This window comes from Abramis brama (genome assembly GCF_963993115.1).
Source record: "Abramis brama genome assembly, chromosome: 15".
Classification (NCBI taxonomy): Eukaryota; Metazoa; Chordata; class Actinopteri; order Cypriniformes; family Leuciscidae; genus Abramis; species Abramis brama.
The window spans coordinates 26,655,156-26,675,410 of record NC_139977.1 but is presented as its reverse complement, the minus strand read 5'-3'; the positions used below and the strand labels follow the sequence as shown (position 1 = coordinate 26,675,410).

At 36.1% G+C, this 20,255-nt stretch overlaps 1 protein-coding gene across 8 annotated transcripts; it reads right to left on the bottom strand.

Moving 5' to 3' along the window:
- Positions 1–1,354: 1,354 nt before the first annotated feature.
- LOC311097358 (uncharacterized protein) lies at positions 1,355–20,185 on the bottom strand. Of its 8 annotated transcripts, none has more exons than XM_084136963.1 (28): positions 20,054–20,185; positions 19,043–19,290; positions 17,495–18,191; positions 16,607–16,719; positions 16,383–16,445; positions 15,381–15,551; positions 15,118–15,251; positions 14,940–15,034; positions 14,332–14,386; positions 14,059–14,199; positions 13,796–13,969; positions 13,258–13,321; positions 12,587–12,785; positions 12,332–12,456; positions 10,857–11,241; positions 10,224–10,355; positions 10,014–10,050; positions 8,803–8,895; positions 8,039–8,711; positions 7,651–7,778; positions 7,064–7,206; positions 6,667–6,956; positions 6,276–6,396; positions 6,154–6,187; positions 5,943–6,038; positions 2,959–3,373; positions 2,304–2,529; positions 1,355–2,216 (listed from the first exon to the last, which is right to left on the bottom strand). In XM_084136963.1, exons 2-28 carry the CDS (start codon positions 19,282–19,284, stop codon positions 2,127–2,129), a joined length of 5,136 nt encoding a protein of 1,711 aa, XP_083993089.1. In that variant the 5' UTR covers positions 19,285–19,290; positions 20,054–20,185; the 3' UTR covers positions 1,355–2,126. The 8 variants fall into 8 exon arrangements, with proteins under 8 accessions (XP_083993089.1, XP_083993090.1, XP_083993093.1 ...); XM_084136964.1 differs by having other exon boundaries at positions 1,355–2,213; XM_084136967.1 differs by having other exon boundaries at positions 5,943–6,035.
- Positions 20,186–20,255: the final 70 nt, after the last annotated feature.

The following is a 20,255-nucleotide window of genomic DNA, read 5'->3' as shown; positions in this document are numbered from 1 at the left end:
TACACGCTAACACGAATCATTATTTGAATCTATTAACTCTTAATATTAATTGCTGACATCTACAAATCGAAACACCCACCAACAATTTTTATTTATTTATTTATTTAAAAGGGACAATGCATATGAATGAATAGCTTTTTAGTAATGTACATGCCAAAGTTAGCCCCCAGGCTATTTTACATTTGTAGTCCCATGTGAGGTCCTCAACAATACCTAGTAACACAGATAAACATTTAATTTAAACATGATTCGACTTAATTTAAAAGACACTACAATTAACAACAACATATAAGAAATGCCGCAATTAGCAGACAGGCATCTATGGCATACTTATACATGACGGACACACACATACACAGTAAAGTGCTACTCAAAGTGCATTAAGTGCATTATCAATTTCTTAAAGTGCTATTAGATGCTGCAAAGTGCTGGATCTAGTTTGGTATACATACATACACTTATAAAGTAATACACTGAACCGTACCCATTTATCTAAATTACAACAATTATCATTAGTGGGCACATACTTGATTTGTTTTAAGCCATTGTTTAAGTTGGTTCTTAAAACTGGGGAAAGTAGGGCTTTCTCTCACAGCAACCGGTAATTTGTTCCAGATCTCTGTCCCCTTAATTGATAGTACATATTGTCCAAATGCTGTACGTCTGTGAGGAACAATCACCTCTCGTGCAGGCCCTGGTTACACTTCTGCCTCCGCCCGTTGTTTTCACTTTAATGTAATCACTTAGTGGGGGTGGGGCTATATTATAGCACAGGCATATTTGAGCTTTAAGAAATTTGCAAAGCTTATAGGTTATATTTTTGTAATATTAAGCAGTGATGATATGAGAGTGGTTTCCGGTCTAAAAATTTTAGAGCTTGTTTGAAAAGTGACTCCATTTTTTTGAGCGTTGTGGCGTTTGTGAGTGACCAGTTTGTAAAACCATATTCAATATGAGAAAGGATCATAGAGTGAAGAAACATTCTGGCTACTTTATGTGACAGAGATGGTCTAATATATCTAAAGTTAGCAATAACAACAACAAAACAATCACGTAGTAAATGCGAGTAGCCTACATAATGAATCCATTTTCCAAACCGTGTTTCTGTCTTTTCCCGAATTACTACGTTAACTTACACCTATAATATGTGTTTATATTGGGACTATTTTAAACTGGTTCGGGTCGCACCATTGCGGAGTAGCCCAGTACCTGCGTGACTCGTCGTCGTAGACATAAACAGAGAGAAGTATCTCCGGCTACAATGTTCTTCCGCAAGATGCAGTTTTAATTGAATTGCTATTGAACTACAAACATTATAAAAATACATTATTGTATATATTTAAAAATTTACATATTCAGACAGCAACATTTTTATTAACATATTTACAAATACATACACGTAAAACATTTGCTTGAGAACATTTGAACACAAATATGAAAAGCGATTATGAACAGCATAAAACTGAACAAAGGCTAGGCTTTGTGACTAAAAGCTGAAGATAAAAAAATGCTACAAAATATGTTGAAAAATGCTCAAATCCAACACACACAAAACAGGATGGAGTTGGAAAGACAGGACAGTGCTTATTTAAAATGGAGGTTTGTTTCAAAACTGCTCTTTAAATAAATATAAATGATAAAGAAAGAACTTTCAAAAAATATATAAGGGGTCTTTTCTAAAGACAAAGGAAAAAAGACAAGTATAACCAAATGATGTTAAGGAATTGGCTGAGAGAAGTGAATGTGTTGCCAATTCATAACTGGAAATAAAATGCAGAAGGTTAGGACCAACGATCAAATAAAACACAGTTAGGCTCAAATAAGACATGAGTCGTATTTCAACTTTACATCACGAAGAGTGCAACTTTATCAAAAACATATTTGCTTCACCATAATGTGAATTAGTACTTATTTATCCTAAAAATAAAAAAGTAAATAGAATAAAATAAAAGACATTGTTAATATTTCGAAAGTTATTGAGGTACGTTTTCACTCCATATCTTCAGTTGTGGTTCTTCTTGGTAAAAGTGTCCTGGTAAAAACTTCACATCTATACACCCTACTGATGTCAATCTATATTTTTCACTGCTTGTTTGCTTGGTTGTTCCTGGCTCGTTATTCCAACCTCAATCCAGGTCTTCTAGCTCATCAACTTCAGTAAAGATGTCACTGAAAAAGTACTTGGAGACACTGGTGGGTTCTTCTTCTGAGTTCTGCTGAGCAGAGAAAGATGGAATCCAATTCTATTAATACAAATATACAATGTGGCCATAGAAGTACTGGAATATCAGACTGTATGATACCTCAATGACAGATGCAGTGGTGGAAGCAGAGGTTGGTGACGTTCCCTTTACATCAGGTTTTTTTGCCATGGTAACAGGGCCGGCTGCTATCCGTTTTCTCTCAGGTCGTGCAGTGTTGACTGCTGGTTTTTGGGGGCCTGGTTTGGCCCCTCGATGAGCTGCTGGGGGTCCTTGTGTACTCTTAGAAGAAATGAAGGACAGGAACCCCTTGGGTCTCCTGCCAGGTCTAAAGAAGAACAAAAATAAAACAAATGGATTGTAATGTCATATTTGTTAGGGATAAAATCAAAGCCAATTAATTTTTTGTTATAATTTTTTTTTTTTTTTTAGAGTACCTACTATGCTTTTTTTACAGTTTAAACTTTCGTTAGTGTGAAATGTTGCTGTTTGGGCATGAAAAAGGTCTGCAAAGTTACAAAGCACAAATTCACTCCAAAGGGAGTTATTCTCTATTATGGTAAGAGATGTGACATTTCCAAAAGTGCTCAAAGCGGTTGAACAGGAACTAAACAGAGTGTTAGAGCCAGACTGGGAAGAGAGGTGCTGCAATAATGTAAAACATGTGAAAAATAATGTGTTTTTTGATCATTTAAGCACGAAAACATTCTAGTAGACCCCAAAAAGAAAATCAAGACTATGTAAAAGAGCCACCCACCTCGTAAGTGACCCACCCGTGGCAACAGGCGTGATCTGACTGACACTTTGCGAGTCTGGTCCACTAGCTAACTCAGCTGTCTCTTTGCCTGGGAGGTCCACCTGTCCCATGATGCCTTGGGAGGGACCCTTCTGGAAAGATTCTTGAGGATCATTCTCTTGCTGAGGTGAACGAGAACTATCGCTGGTCGCAGTAAGGTCTGTGTTTACTTCTCTGTCTGAGATGGTGGCTGATGTTGAGTTGTCCGTTGTTGAAACAGCAGCAGACACAGTTTGCTCTGGCACTGATCTTGTCTCTCCTGTTGAAATGGGTAATGAGGTAGTCTCTTTTAAAGACAGCGCTGCTGTGTCCTCTTTAGCATCAACACCTCGAGCATTTCTCCTTGAAATGGGGATGGGTTTCACCTGCAGCTTTGCTAAACACAGAAGAGTTCATTGGTAAAAAACATATTTTATGTGTTGTAATCTTTGACATACACTGTATATAATTAGAGGATTTAAAAAAAAAAAAGTCATATTTAATAATTTGTTAACAAGTAGATAATGTGTAGGGTCAAATAATAATAAAATGTGAACAAATCCTTCATGTTTTAACAATAACTGATAACTGAAGTAATTTATTGATTGAGATATATTGATATATATATATTCTTTTACTTATTATTATTTATATTTCATTTAATTATTATACACTACCATTTAAAAGTTTTAAAATATATTAATACTTTTATTGAGCAACAATGCATTACATTAAAGGTGCCATGTGTCAGAATTGAGGTAAAAATATCCAAAAAATGAGCTACACGCATCAAAAGAATGAGAAGAAATAAGGGCGATGATGTCATTAAAAAAATGACAAGTTATAGTGCTACAGAGATATCAACCTGAATTAGCACTAGCATTACTAGCCACGGCCCGACAGGTGTCGTAATACCAGTTTTGGCCATGAGAGGCGGTATGCGGGCAACATAACCACCAGCCAAACATGCAATACACGAATAACTCGCACGGCTTGTGGGCGTACTTGAACCTGATGTCAATCGTGTGGAAAGTACAGCCCACTGCTACATTCAAATAAAATCTGATAAAAAAAGGAACAGAACCAGAGTAAACATTGGCACTGCTTTCCATCGCTGGAGACAACTAATGGACATGAAAGAAATGAGGTTCGACTCCGAACTTGCAACATTTCTTTTGGATTGGTAAGTAAGATGCTGTTAGTATTTCGTTAGAAGTTTGTTTTATATGTTTGTGTAGTTTTTTCGGGAAGTTATAACATAGAAATGTATCGAAGGCTGTTCGATAAACGTATATATAACGTACATAAATATAGTATTGTAATATAGTACACATATATAGCACAATCTCTATAGCTCTTTTTTTCTTGCCAACTACGTGACCTATATTATGTTTATTAAATGGCTTTCCTGAGGTAAATCTGACATAATTGTTCTCCAGCTATGTTATTGACCTCTTCACGCTGATAAAAAACACTGATTGGTCGATATTATGTATGAGGAATACATTTTGGTAAGTCGTAGCCTACTGTATCTTTCAACAGTGTTCGTGTTTTTTTACTATTAGTAGAGATGATCGGTTCACGTGCGCTAGGGATCTGTCGTGTAACATTTACACGCACCAAAACGTAATAAAATTGACAGAATCTGAGAGCTGAGATTTTTTTATATCATAACTAACCTGGGCATCGTTAGCATCGTTGGCCAACTATGGTCGCAAGTTCATCGCAATGTCCATTGAACTCTATTGGTAACGAGGGAACTTGCGACCATAGTTGGCTAACGATGCTTTCGGGAAACGCACCCCTGCTGTGTCTAGTCTGTCGGTCTCCGTGTCCTCTTTGCTTCGCGATTTTTCTGTGCGTGAGAAAATTGATGTGTGGCGTGAGAGCGTGTGAAAAGTGTCAATTGCGTGTGTCTCACGGTGAATGCGTGAGAGTTGGCAGCTCTGGTTATGTTGGCGCTAGCTTGGTCAACATCAGCGAATGCTGTCTGTCAAATTAATGTAATTCAAACTAACAATAAAAATGTAATATGAACAAAACGAATATGAACATATTCACTGGTAAAGGTGAAGTAGCTTGAAGATGTCATATTTTACCTTTTATAGCCTACTACAGTTGAATCAGATTGAATGCATTAATATTATGAACAGCAGCTACGCTAATTATTTCCCATCTGCTTTTCTGTTGTTATCTCGGGACGCTAGTCCCAAGGTAAATACAGATCGTCAGCTCCAGTTTGTATCCAGCCTCCCATGGAAACTACAGATGCCCCAACACCCGTGCAGAGACGACTCGAAGCCTGTGAAGAGACGACTCGAAGCCTGTGAAGAGACGACTCGACGCCTGTGAAGAGACAACTCGACGCTGGCGATATGTTTATGCCCTAAATTAATACATGATTAACTAACTGTATTTTTCTATGTACATTTCTGAAATGCACTTTCTGTAAAGCTGCTTTGAAACAATATGTATTGTGAAAAGCGCTATACAAATAAATTTGAATTGAATTGAATTGAATATTTCAAAATCACTGTGAAGGTAGGGGCGGAGCATAGAGACTATGCCGTTTCTCGGTTGTTACTCTAGAGTAGACCAACTCACTTTCTGGAGGTATACTGCCCCCATCTGGTATGGAATGTGGAGTATGAATTTATTTTTTTTGGCGGACATTACACAAGGCACCTTTAAAGAGATTTATAATGATACAAAAATATTTCTGTTTCTAATAAATGCTTTTCTTTTGATTTTCTTTTAATCAAAGAATACTGAAAAAAGTGCATCATGATTTCCAAAAATATATATTAAATATTAAGCAGCACGTGTTTTCCACATTGAGCACCAAATCAGAATATTAGAATTTAGATTTCTGAAGGATCATGTGACACTGTAGCCTGGAGTAATGATGCTGAAAAGATGTTGAAAACATTTAAAAAAAATTGGTAGTGTCATTTCAGCTCCCTTACCTCTCCTGGTTCTATCAGGTAGCTTTCTCTTTTTCTCCAGATGTTCCTTCTCATCTTTAGTCCCCTCTGCCACAGGGCTTCCCAATAATTCCACTACTAAGGCATAAAGAAAATGTGCAATGCATGAACAGATGTTACAACATGCTGACAGATGACAATATATACCACTGTTTATTTTTTAATTATAAAGATTTGCTGAAAATGTTCTCACCGTGATGTTCTGCCTGACTCTCACCTTCGGTACTCTAAGAAAAGAAACAACCTCACTATTAGTCACTTATTAGACTATTTATCAAACATCAATAGTGCTTAAAGTCAAGATGTATGTATTACCCCCTGAGATGTTGAGACTGGTGTCTTGCGTTTCTCTCCACTTTTCTTTTCCTCATCCTGTGACACAGGAACTAAAGCATCTGTGATCAGAAGGTGAGATACCTCCCTGCTCTCATTAGCACTGAAATAAAACAAAATGTGGAAAAAAGCAATAAATACAAGAGAAAGGATATGGCACCATTTGCAAATATATGAATGAAATCTGGTTTAGACACTGACATTTGAGAACACAGAGAGCCAGTCTCACAACAAAAAACAATGCACTGCATTCATTTGGTTAACAAATTGTCAGCTAGGTGAAACCAGGGCATCTCACAATATATCCGTTTATGAAGTGATGCATTGTCTCAGTGTTTTACAGCATCAGATAACAGTTTAAAGCAAACTATACCTTTGACCATGAGAATGCAGCTCAGACACCGCTGTCAGTGGGAGGGGCTCTGTCCTAAGGCCCGCCCCCTCATCTAAACTGGGTGGGATTTCAGTGAGAGAAAGTATAAACAAAGGTTCCTCAGGAGTGTGTTCAGCAGATATCTCTTCGGATTCACATCCAAAACGCTTCACAGTGCTGTCTTCAAAAACTTTTACTGGACTGGTCTTTTTGTTCTCATCCAACATGACCACAGTTTTCTTCCTGGACTCATCTTCAGAAACAACTGGTGGTGTGACATCTTTGACTGCCTAAATTAAAGAGACATAACACATGATATTTATTATTCCGATGTCCTTATTGTAATTATTCTACTTGTCGTACGAGGGCTAAAAAACGGTTTTAACTGATATTTTACCTGTGCTGATTCAGTGCTCGATGCAACCTCTTGTGCTGCACTTTGGGAAACATCAGATTCTGTGGTAACTACAGCACCCTCTTCAGGACTTTTAGTGAAAGTGCTGGTGGAAGACTCAGCAGCAGGCAGTTTCTCATTTATAACTGCAAGGAAACAAATGCAAACATAAAAATTCATATTTGATTTTGTTTTGAAATTTTTTAGCAGTTGTTCTGTTTAGGTGAATCTCATGAAACCTCTCAAGAACATAAATGTGATAGGTCACACCAAAATCAAAAATATATTAATAAATATTATTAAGTTGCATAATAAAACTGAATCAGATTTTTATGAAATTTTCAGTAATTATTCTTACATTAATAAAGCACATTTTCAAAACAAACTGTAATAAGGAAAAAAATATCTGCTGTAATTAGAAAAAATACGTATATTATACTGCATCTAATCTCTGCTTTTTATTTAAAAATAATAATATCTATTACAGTTACAAAAAATTTATGCAAAATACAATATATATTTGTGAGATTCACCTGTTAAGAGCCATTTCACATTTTAGATAATAGTGGCTGGGTTTTGAATTGTCATACCTGTTTTGTGTTGCGTCTGTGTGCGTGTGTGTCTGGATGTCTGAGTCAGGTTTGGTTTAGGTTTGGGTGCGCGGGACCTCCTGACAGGTTTAGCAGGATCATCTGATGTGCTTTGAGACTCACTCACACTGAAACATACAGAAAATATTTGAGACTACTCATTTTTAGATGCATGAATATCAGTCTCACATTATGGGATCATAACCGCCACCATTAGAAGCATTTTTAGCTATCCAAGGAACAATTTTAATGTTCAACTGAATTTATTGTATTCATTTATAACTATAAAAAAATAAATGTAAATGTTGAATCACAAAAAATAGATCACTGACTAAAAGTATCAGTGAAAATAAATGAATAAAATAAATAAATGGGCCAGTTTTAATACCTATTAGTCAGTTGTGGTTCTCTCGCCTCTTCTTGTTCTTTCATTTTTTCCTCTGTGATTATATCATCATTCTTTCTCTTCAGAGATGACACAGATCCATTATCTTCTTTAGTCACTCTTTCAGGAACAACATTAAGATTGTCTTCTCTTATTTCAGATGATTTTTCCAGCTGTAGTACCTCAGGGTAAGTAGAGGAGACTGACAGGTGATCCACAGGAACTGAATCTTCTTGCATGGATTGTGCTGCAGTTGTATCCTTTTCCGTGACAGATGGACCCTTAGAGCTCTCCACAGAATCTGTAACAAGTTCTGGACAGATTTGCTGCTGTGGAGCTTGTCTGGTTCTCAGACCTTGACCAATATTGGGTTTGGGTTTGGAGAAACGGCCTCTTTTAGGCGGTGGAACACTGTTGGAACAAGCCAAATCCTGTGTCTCATGTTGAATGGGACTAGGATGAGCATCAGTTGTCTGTGATTTGATTGGCTCCTCTTTTGATTCTTCAGCAGAAAGTTCTGGAATATGAGTTTCACAGCTGGAAGATTCAACATCATCTTTCAACTCTGACTCGCAACTTACAGAAGGACCGGACATGATGGCTGTTTCTGTGATAACTTCTTCATGAACCACCTCTTCATGTACTATGCTTGACTGTCCAAGAATATAATTTTCACCTGAAAAAGATTTCATTCAATCAGTCATTCAATTTGAGTGCCCATTTGGATTCAGGCAAATAAGAGGATTGCATTATGAAGCTATTCTTACCTGTACAGGGTATTTCGGATGTCTGGGTCATCTGAGCGGAGTTCCCGATGGTCAGAAGAGTCTGGGCAGCTTCATTGTTGATCTCCTTACATACTGAAAGAAAGATGTATAAATTATGAACCACCAGAATATTAAAGCTTTTGGGTAAAAGACTTTTGCATTGACATAAAAGACATTGCATGTAGGGGCTAGTGATTTAAGCAAAACTTTTATCATACAATATTCTTAAAAGTTTGGTCGATGACACAATATACACATTGTTATGGAAAAGTAATTCAAAAACTACTGGAAAAAAATAAAGATATTTAATTTATAGTATAATTTATGATTATCATCATATATCCGTTACATTATATCAGTATATATACAGTATATATATATATATGAAGAGTTCAGATGCAAAAGCTAGATGTAATTTCACTTAAATGGCAATGAAAATGACCTATTAATTGTCATTTAAGTGAAATTACTGAACTTAAATATACAAGCTTGATAAAAATGATCATTCTAGAAGAAAATTTCAGATGGCACTTAGAGGCTTTTGCATCTGAACTCTTCATATATAATAATAATAATAATAATATCATAGTGTATGTATCATTTAAATCATTATTTCATTAATCATACATTATACATTAAAATATGTATTTTTGGTTTTTATTTTTTATTATTTTAACAATTATGTAAATTGTAATAAAACAAATGTATCATAAAAAATTAATGAATAACTGCATCATAAACAAAAAAAATTTTCCAAAAAGAAAACTAGATTTCTATCAGCTTAATTTTTGCCCAATTTTATAACAGTTTTAAACAACTGTCAATTTAAGTGAAACAAATATATCATAAATAAAAAAAATATTTATTTATGTAAATATAATATAAAAAGGCTTGTGTCAGTGCATTTGATTTCTTTAAAATTTTATGTTAGAATTGTTTACATTTTTATTTGAACAATTGTGTAAAGTGAAATTATAAACAAATATTTCATAAATTAATTTATTCATATTTTTGTATGTATACAGAACTCTATACAGAAAACGTATCTGTGCATGTTTTGCCCAGATAATTTGATGTTGGAATATAACATTTCATTGCATATTGGAGACCTTTTTGACTAAATATGATTACAACTCCTGTGGTAGTTCATTCAGTTAGATCATTTGTTTCTCCATGTTTGCTGATGGAAGCTTGAGAGAGTGTCACCTTACCTTCCATGTGGTCTGGGTCAAGAAACTCGATGACATCCTTAAAAACAAATCAGACACAAATTAGTACCAACTCATCAATAACTACAAAAACACTCCAATTTCAAAGTAAAGAAACTAGACTCAGCTGACAAATGAATTGTTTGTTTATAATGGACACCACAACAATAAACAGATGTGACAAGGGACATTAATGACGCTGGGGAGACTTACAACAAGCAGGTCTAACTGGTGTTCATAAGTAACCGGACCAGCGTGCAACGTTGCCTGCTCATATGACATCTCAGGGCACAAAGCATTCTGGGATGTGCCCAGGATATCAGGCACATTCACAGAAATGTCCAGCTGGGAGCCAATGGGAATGAGTGACAGAAAAAAAAGGGAAGGGTAGGAAGGTAGGAAGGTTGTGAGTTTTTGATATGACATGCAGAAATGAATATGAACAAAATGGTGAAACAAAACAGAACATCACTTTGGTCAGAAACACATTCTAAGAACAAATTTTCCCCACAAAATTGTATTCAGATTTCTTATTATTGTTACAAACTGTTAATGGAATCAAATTATTATGGTTAGTGTTTAGAACGCAAAATAAAAACATTTGTAATATAAAATGTTACTTTTTTCAAAGAAAACTGTGGCACCTTGGGGGTCGCCAGACACTCCTGGCGTAAAATATGTTTCTGGCCTTATTCTTTGAGTACTAACCATAACAACATAATTTATGCAACAACAAAAAAACATCAGACTCAAGCAGGGGAGTTTATGAACAGAGCAAGCCACACTGATATGTGATGAAGAGGGTTCCAATAAGGTCCTTTATGGTATGATAATACATAAACACACCTCTTCCATGGTTTCTACAACCTCTGAATTAACGGGCAGTAGAGGGCGTAGACTCATTGGCACGAATGCCTGGTTTTCCTCTTCAGGATATGAAGGAAAGTCCACCTGGCTCAGGACACAATCTTCTACGTCCTCGTCCTCTTCATCATCATCATCATCTTCAGCTCCAGAGGCCAGTAAGGTCACCAGTCTAGATTTCCCCCTCCTGTGCATACCCTGTTTCAGTGTGGGGCCTGGTTTTAATTTAGCCCTCCGGCCGGGTGCCTTGATGCCCTGATTACAAGTTTTGGAAGACACAGGTGGTTCAGAGAGCTCTTCCTCATCTTCCTCTTCCTCTGCCGCTGCCTGCATCACATGCTGAGAGAGCTTAGGGATCCTTCCTGACCTAAATAAAAGAGAAATAATAATTAGCATGACTAGCAAAACTGAAAACAAGACCACAGAACAATGCCTAAAAAAAAATGATCATCAAAAATATAATAAATTTGACTCACACATCCATCTAGAGCTGCACGATTCTGGATAAATTGAGAATCACGATTTTTTGTTTAAAATAGAGATCACGGTTCTCCCAAGATTCTGAATAGACAACTAAACAAAATAACAGGTTTTGACAAATGTTAATTGCTGAAGAGTCTATTTAAAAGCATTTAATTTTTTTTTTTTTTTCTTAAAATCAGTTTGAATGAATGATTTAATGGCTCGCTCATAAAGACTTCACTTGTTTCATTGCTGGATGAATCATAGTTTCTGAACAATCTCTTTAATGAATGATTCAATGACAAATACATTTTTAACAGTCACTTGTCGTCACCTACTGGTGTAGCGATGTAATTTATACAATCTTCTTTATTTGAAGCATCAAGCACCTCCCAAGCTCTCAATTTGTGGGGTGTGTGTGGTTGAACGGGCCGATTGGTCTCAAGTTGACCAATCAGGAGGAGAGGAAAACCAGGAATAAGGTTACGTGGGTGTTTGAATCGAGTTCGCGATCTTTTAAAGATTAATTGTGCAGCTCTACATCCATCATAATAATTTATCAAAAGATTCAAAATCTATTCACAATTATATCTGCATTGCAGTGTTGGTATTTTTAATAAAAATAAAGCTATTAAAAGAATTTTCGTTAATTAAAATAATGCAGCAGTAAAATAACATAAATATTAAATGAACAATTAAACTGAAGAAATCTTGCTTAGGCAACTAACTGAAATAAAATTCTGAAGTACTAAAATTACTAAAACTAAACAGATTTTTTTTTAAAGCTAAATAGAAATGCAAAACATTTAAATGACAAACACACACTGTAAAATTACAAAAACAAAAATTCAAATAAAAACTCAAAATATAAAAATATAAGCTAATTCAAAATAGAAATAAATACTATAACAGTATATAAATAATACAAAAAAAAAATTGCATTGAGAACCCTAACCGGGTTATGATTGAAATATTCTAAAAATTGTCACGCTTACCTGGTTGGTTTATTAAATATCTGTTCATGTACAGAACTAAGGTCAGGTTCTTCCTCTAAATCTTCCAATTCAAGGAAACCTTTTGACTGCTTTTTCTTCTCCTCTTGTATCAAGTCTGAAGGCACCTAAAAAGAGTAAATTATACAATTATGTCAGATAAAATAGACTGTCAAAAAAAAAAAAAAAACCTGCCTTTGTACAATAATACACGTGTAAGATTGGTCGAATCTCGCATTAAACCGTTGAAAATGTTACCTTGGTGGACCTGTCCATTTTACCCTCCCCTGCGACTGAGGTTCCGCCCTCCCGGGTATTGCTTTTGGGCTCAGGGCGCCTGTTCCCCCATCTTCGGCTAAAGTTCGGGATCGGTCTCTGGGATCGACCCTTGAGCTGAGCTGGTTTAATAGCAGGACTCTTGTTTATATTCTCTGAAGAATCAGATTCCCTTAACCTGCTAGAAAGAGAATCATTTTCAACCCTCAAATGGTCTCATAACATAAATTACACTAGTAGTGCAGAAATTACATCATCGTTCCAAAATTTTGGGTCAGAAAGAGATTTTTTTAAAGAAATTAATACTTCATTATGAAAGGATCAATTAATCTGATCCACAGTGACAGTAAAAACATTTATAATGTTACAGAAGAGCTTCATTTTATTGTTGTTCTTTTGAAATTTCTATTCATCAAAGAATCCTGAAAGAAAATGTATCGGTTTCCACAAAAATATTAAGCAGCACAATTTTTCACATTTTCAACATTGATACTAATAAGAAATGTTTCTTGAGCACAAAATCAGCATATTAGAATGACCCTAAACACTTGAATGGTAGTGTACACGTCAACTTTAATTGGAAAAAAATTACTAAAAGCATATTTAAATGTAATAATGTTAGGATTGAATCTTATATTTTAGTTAATTCTTACCTGTCATCTTGTGACTGACCATCAGAAGGGGCATTTTCACAGTCCTCAGGTTTATCTATTGCTGCTACAAACCATCAATGAAATATATCAAATGTTTACCAAAGAAAATCAATAATATAAAGAATTATATAATTAATAATGTGAAAAACAATCTAAAAAAGACAGCCAGTAAGTTTCACTATGCACAGGCTGTGATTTCAATTGTAAAATATGCTTTGAACCAACTTAAGATATTCTTCAGAAATTTGAAGAATTTGCCCCCAGTTTCACAGGCAAGGCTTAAGGCTAGTTCTAGATTAAAATACAGCATGTCTGAGCTGTTTAACTGACTTGCAGTGACATATCTTAAAATATGTCACTTCCATTGTTTTGTCTCAAGATGCACACCAGAAATGTGTTTTTCTAAGGCACATTTATAAAAGCTAATTCAATGTCCTAATTGATCTAAGGTCTAATCCTGGCTTAATCTAAACCCTGTCTGTGAAACCAGGCCCTGGTCTATTACAGAACATATTTTCCATTGTTGCTTAAAGCATACCCTCTCCATTTGTCCTCTTGAATCTCCTCTGTGGAGTATTCGCCCCTCTTCCCCTGTGTTTCTTTGAAGTGGTATCACTTCCTCCATCATTTGAGAGGTCCTCATTCTCCTTTTCTCCTGCAACCACATCACTGTCCGAATCCTCTGAAGTGTCCATTTCCTTTCTTTTAGTCGCTGCATCAGAAAATAGTTTAAGTGTGCATTAGAATTTGCCCAAAAAACTGTCAATTTTAAACAGAGATTGAAAGTTAAAAAAAACTGACCTCTCACTTTCCTTTGGACTCTACTCTGTGCTTTAGCCATCTTGATGAGCTCTTTGTTTTTGTTTTTCTTTTTTTCCTCGTCTTTTAGGACCTGCTCCATTAATTTTTTGAAGAAATCTAGATCAAGACGTCGCTTCTCCTCTGAAAATGTACTTCAGTTTACTACATTTTCAACCAACTGTCTTAATACTTAATTCCATAAGGAATCAATTTCATTAGTCTTTTTTTAGATGTTAGTTTAAGGTGGTAGGTTAACTGCTAAAAGTCACTTACTGAAAGCTTTATCTATTCTCCATGAGTTATTTCTTTCCTCTTTCTTGAACTTGTTCTGGGGGAATAAGAGAACACCACAGAAGATGGTGATTGAGGCTCTTGAAGATGAGCTTGTATTATTATGGCACACATTCAAGATGTCCTAAATTAATACTTCTATTCAGCAAAGACACATTAAATTGATCAAAAGACACAGTAAAGACATTTATAATGTTGCAAAAGATTTCCATTTCAAATACATGCTGTTCTAGAGTCCTGAAACAACTGTTTTCAACACTGATAATAAAAAATGTTTCTTGAGCACCAAATCAGCATATTAGAATGATTTCTGAAGGATCATGTGACACTTAAGACTGGAGACACTTCTGATGCAGTAGTAAAATAGAAAACATTTAGTTTAAATTATAATAATATTTCACAATATTAATGTTTTTGCTGGATTTTTGATCAAATAAATCCAGCCTTGATGAGCATCTTTCAAAAATATTAAACTTATACGCAAACTTTTGGACAATAGAACGAAATCAACGACTATATCAAGCATACAAGTGTTTAGTGATATGAATACACGCATACAAGAGCACAAAACACAAAGATATTGTGACCACCTTAATCTCCAATCGACCTCTGTGTGGAAACAGCTGACCAATCATGGAGAAGTCCGTCCCCACCATGCTGATGGCCAAGAAAAACAGTTCAGTCTCTGGAATAGACACAAAAAAATATATAAATGAAATATATATGACACACTTTAAATTAAGAGTTGCTCTGTGTTTGACTTCTGACCTCCACTGGACCAGGGTTTGGTGTAGGTGCCCTTCCTAAAGCTGGAGTAAGTGGTGGTAGAACCACGTTCAAATATGGGATCTCTGTCTTCTGCCGGATTGGGTCCTTTTGCCCTTGACACCTGGACTGTTAAACTACACACACCCACACAACAGAATAAAAAGCATTTTGACATTGGAAACACTGCACACTTCACCTTTACTAATTCCTGGACTACACTTCTCCATGAACAGCAGCTCAGGATGAAAACGAACATCACTGACCTCTCCTCGTCTATAATCAGAGAGCCATCCTCCGCCACCTTCACCCTGGGAACTACCAGAGGTTCTTCCTCCTCCGGCTGAGTTTCGTCCACTCTCTCCTCGTCGTCCTCATGACCAGCATCTTCTGCCACCGTCTCCTGAACTGATGGAGCAGCTGGAGTCTTAGAAGAACTAAAGAGAAACAAGAAGTTCTGATGAGGGTTTAAATAATACCATATTTTTAATAGTGCCCCTATTATGCCTTTTCTGGATTTGACTATTCATGTAACGGTATTTAGTGAATGCAATAGGTCTGCAAAGTTTTAAAGATCAAAGTGCACAATGAATGGTGTTATTGTCTCCCAAAAGAAAGAACCGATTCTGAACTGCCTGCACGAACCCCGCAAACAACGTCTAGTTTGACCCTAGTTTGGTTCATGTTGATGACATGTCAAAAGATGATGTCAACAAAAGTATATCCTCTTTGAATGCACTTCCAAAGGATGAGGTGCATGATACGGTAAAACCGACTCCATCGTTACTGTTCGTATCACTGTGTATCAAGTGCTGAGGAAGCCTCCGGAGCTGAAGTTCAGATATGGTAATAAGCGTTTCGTTCAATGCACGCGCTGTAAGCGGAAGACCAACCACAACAGACTCTGACCAATCAGAGCAGAGTAGGATCTCGGAAAGGAGGGGTTTAGAGAGACCAAATCCTTTAATTGAAGCCTTTCAGACACTGAGAAAAGAGGTGATGCTGCAATGTATATTATGAGAAAATCAAAGTGTTTTTGACTTGGATGCATGTAAACCTATTGTAGGAGACCTTCAAAACTGAATTAGGAGCCTTTAAAATAGCATAATAGCACTCTATACAAAGCTTTTAAGGGCAAATAATAATAATACAAAATTATGTTAATTCACATCAATTTTTTTAATGCCTGCAATACACCACCCGCATTGAATAGACATCTTGATGGCATATGTGCACTATTTGGAGATTGACAGGGTGATTAGGCTTACGTTGGTGTAGGAGAGTCATCTAGTTCTGTCTCTGATGCTTTTTGCTCTTCATCTGTGAAAGACCTGTACAGAAAACCAAGGCATTGAAAACTAGAAAACACTCTGTCAATAATCAGTTTGTCTTAATCCCTGCACACCCCATTACATGCATCACAAATCCAATATCAACACTTGCATTCACATGGACTTCCTAAACACACAAAGGAATTAAGAACAGCACGTACTTCATCGGGTTGGAAACAGGCAGGTAATAGATCAGCTCTCTCATGGTCATTTTGGTGTGATCTTTAGGTGCCTTGCGTTCTTTGTTTCCCAACTTTGGTTTCTTCTTGTCTTCCTAGATTCAAGTGTCAATGGAGAGGTCAGAGTAGCATTTTAAAAGCATTGAAATAATTCCCTTAGGAATTCCACATAAAGTGACAGTCCCAAAATATGCCAGGATTACAGTACTGATTCAATTGTGATTCAGTGAAAATCTATTTAGCCTGGGACAAAACTTAATGTATACACGTACTAAGTTTTCAACACTGATACTAATAAGAAATGTTTCTTGAGCAGCAAATAAGCATATTAGAAGGATCATGAGACATTGAATGAAGTAATGATGCTTAAAATTCAGCTTTGGCATTACAGGAATAAATTACATTTTAAAATATATTAAAATAGAAAGCAGTTGTAATAATTTCTAATAATATTTCACAATATTACTGTTTTCCTGTATTTTTGTTTAAATAAATGCAGCCTTGGTGAGAAAAGACTTATTTCACAACAAACATTAACAAATCTCTTCCAAACTTTTGAACGGTAGTGTAAATAGGTAAATATTGCCATTCAATACAATATCTGTATGTATTGTCATATTGGAACATAAAAATGCAAATTACTTAAAATCCGTTAAGGGAAAACTTGCCTTGACTATTTTTTAATAGATTTTTATTGTTTATTTTTTACCAATATATCAGCTTTTGCATAGTACACCTAAATACTGACATATATACACATACACATTATAAAGATCAAAAGCTTCTTTTTTTCCCCCAGATCAAACCCAGAATCACCTTTTTTCTTTGCACACAACAAAAAAAAAAAACTAATGTAAAGCACATACACACCTTGTCTTTGTTCATTTCTTTTTTAAGAAGCTCCCGAAGTTTCCGTGCCTGAGCTAACTTCACCATGTCTGCCGGGTCGTTCAGAGTTGTTAACGATTTGAGAATTTTCAATGGCGACTGAAGTTTTTTAAGTCTTTCTCTTAACAGATCAGTTTGGCTTTGTCCCAGAGGTGGCTCAGAATCACTCTCCTGCTGTGCGACCATGTCTTCCACAGCAGGAGGAACCGGACACTCTGGAGGGTTTTCATGAACCAAAATAGTCTCAGGTTTGGAAGTTCTAAGGGGAAGTTGGGACTCCCCTTGCTGGACGGTCAATGGTACAACAGTGTCTTCCAATCCCCCATCCTCTTGAGTCTCTGTCTCTCGGTCATTCCGCAGTGGGGCTGCAGGGATGGGCTGTACCTTGGCCGGTCTGCCCCCTCCAGGAGGTCTCCGTCTTCCAGGAGCACTGGAGTTGTGGCCAGGCTCAGGTATCTGAAGGGAAGTCTCTGCAGTGGGGGTTGATGTTTCAGTCTCACTGGGTGTTACTGGTTTTACAGGGGACTTGGATGGTGATTTAGGAGTCCTAGAGGAGGCTGGGGAAGCTCGTGGTTTGGCTAAGTTGGGCAGAGCTGTGAAGCGTTTCCTCCTCTGAGGGCCAGAAGTCACAGAGGTGCTTGTTGAATCCTGGGCATCAGAAGTTTTAGATGCTACATCCCTGTTGTGAAGCAAAGAATCAGTGATAAAACTGGCAATCTCTCTTGCATAAAGTAATGATATAACAAAATCTAGTACTAGTAGTAGTAACCTAACAAAGAAAATTCAGAGGAACATCAAATTTTTTAAAGCAGCTTTAGCAGTATCCTATGATTAAAATGTATTGTCTCTAATTAGTAATTAACAGACATGCAGTTTTTATGACCTACATTAATTGACAACTTAATGGAATATTTGAACTTTAAAAAAAATATTTCCCACACTGAAAGATCATTTAAAATGAAAAAAATTGGTAAAAAAAACAAAGGAAATAATGATTAGTCACAGGACCAAAGATAATACCATTAGTGTTGTCACGGTACTGGAATGTCTGAATATCAATACTGCAAAAAAGGAGTATTGGAACCAGTATTTCAGTATCGATGCATATCGAAATATCTATATATTTGACAACACTAACTACAACCGTGGACACACTTAACGACTGTAAGGCCGATTATGAATGCAGTTTGATACTTACGACTGATCATGCCCAAACGCACAGAGTCACGTTCAGTCGGTGTTCACAGTTGGTGTTTAAAATCTGCTGCAGTTGTTGGAAACAGTCTGTAAGTGTGTTCAGTCACTCTTAGAATGTTTCAGCAAGTCGTTAAGTGTGTCCCCGGAATACCATAATACATGAATGTAAATTTTAATTTCAAAATTTAAAGTTGAAATATGTCTCATACTGTATGTCTTTACTCCAATTAAATGATTCTAAAAGTTTAAAAAAATTGTACACATTCAGATTTACAAAAAATGTTGTTAAATAAACATAATCAGATATTTATAAGACTGAAGATTCAGACTCACGCTCCATGGCTAATGGCCTCCAACTGGTTATTAGAGCTGCTGCTCTGAGAGGCTTCCCCATTAGTCCGCTCCAATGCTATAGGTGGGTCAGTCTTCAACTTCTCAGCCATGACCTCTGACCCCTCAGAAGGAGCAGAGTCAGCAGGACCCTGGGGAGGCTGAACATTATCTTGAGAAGCTACCGGAGCTCGGCCTGTGGGCTTCACATTGGGGCGGACGCTAATTCTCGATCTGCGCATCATTTTTCTCTGTTTAGAGGGAAAAAAATATTTATTTATATATATATATATATATATATATATATATATATGTGTGTGTGTGTGTGTGTGTGTGTGTATGTATATATACATATTCAAACTTTTATGTTAGATGCGATTATCTTGATTAATCGATTTGACCACTTACATACATACATGTTAAATAAACATACATAAAGTGTAATAATTTTTAATATATCATTAGAAATTATATTGTTACGCTAATTCTCGATCTGCACATCATCTTTCTCTGTGTAATAATTTTATAATATATATTATATTACAATTATTATATTATGATTTACAATAAGACAGTGAAGTACTGTCATTTAAGCTAAAACCGTTTGTTTGACAGTTGAGGTTTGACATACTCATATATGTCTCATTGGGTAATAAATCAAAAACAAGTAACGTTAACGTTAACAAACTTCTATGTGACAACTAACGTTACTTAGAGTGATGTTTACAACATTTATGTTCTCATTGCATCAGTATAATTCTTTCCAAAAACTTTTACGTGCTACTTAATATTTGATTATCATCGCGATGCACAAATATTTAATTTCCAGATACTCGAAACAAATGGCTCTTTGATTTTCTACAAATGTTTTAAATGTTGTTTTTTTTCGACTGGTCATTGAGATGGTCCTGTCCAACAATGTCCATTAACATAAGCTTGTCGGTTTATTAGAGCAACATTGCTTTTTACAACACCACTATACGTTTAAATATGTGGCAATTTCAAATATCTTACTTTATTTGGAGGTCCAGGGTGATTTTATTGTAAAAATCTTCAGCGGCTCACGTCCTCCATGCTTGCTGATTGTTACTGCGCATGCGCACGGAGAGCCGGAACAAACGTTCCTTCTCCTCCTGGCCTGCAGTTCTACCCGGATGATTTTCACAAGCGGACACGTTCATGTACGCTGTTTACCAAGACACAATTTAATAGAAAT

Coding starts and splice junctions, on each gene's coding strand:
- LOC311097358 (XM_084136963.1), bottom strand. CDS start 19,284: ATGATGCGCAGATCGAGAATTAGCGTCCGCCCCAATGTGAAGCCCACA. Junction 6,957..7,063: donor CGAGCACTGAATCAGCACAG/GTAAAATATCAG, acceptor TCTTTAATTTAG/GCAGTCAAAGATGTCACACC. Junction 6,397..6,666: donor CTGCATTCTCATGGTCAAAG/GTATAGTTTGCT, acceptor GTTTTATTTCAG/TGCTAATGAGAGCAGGGAGG.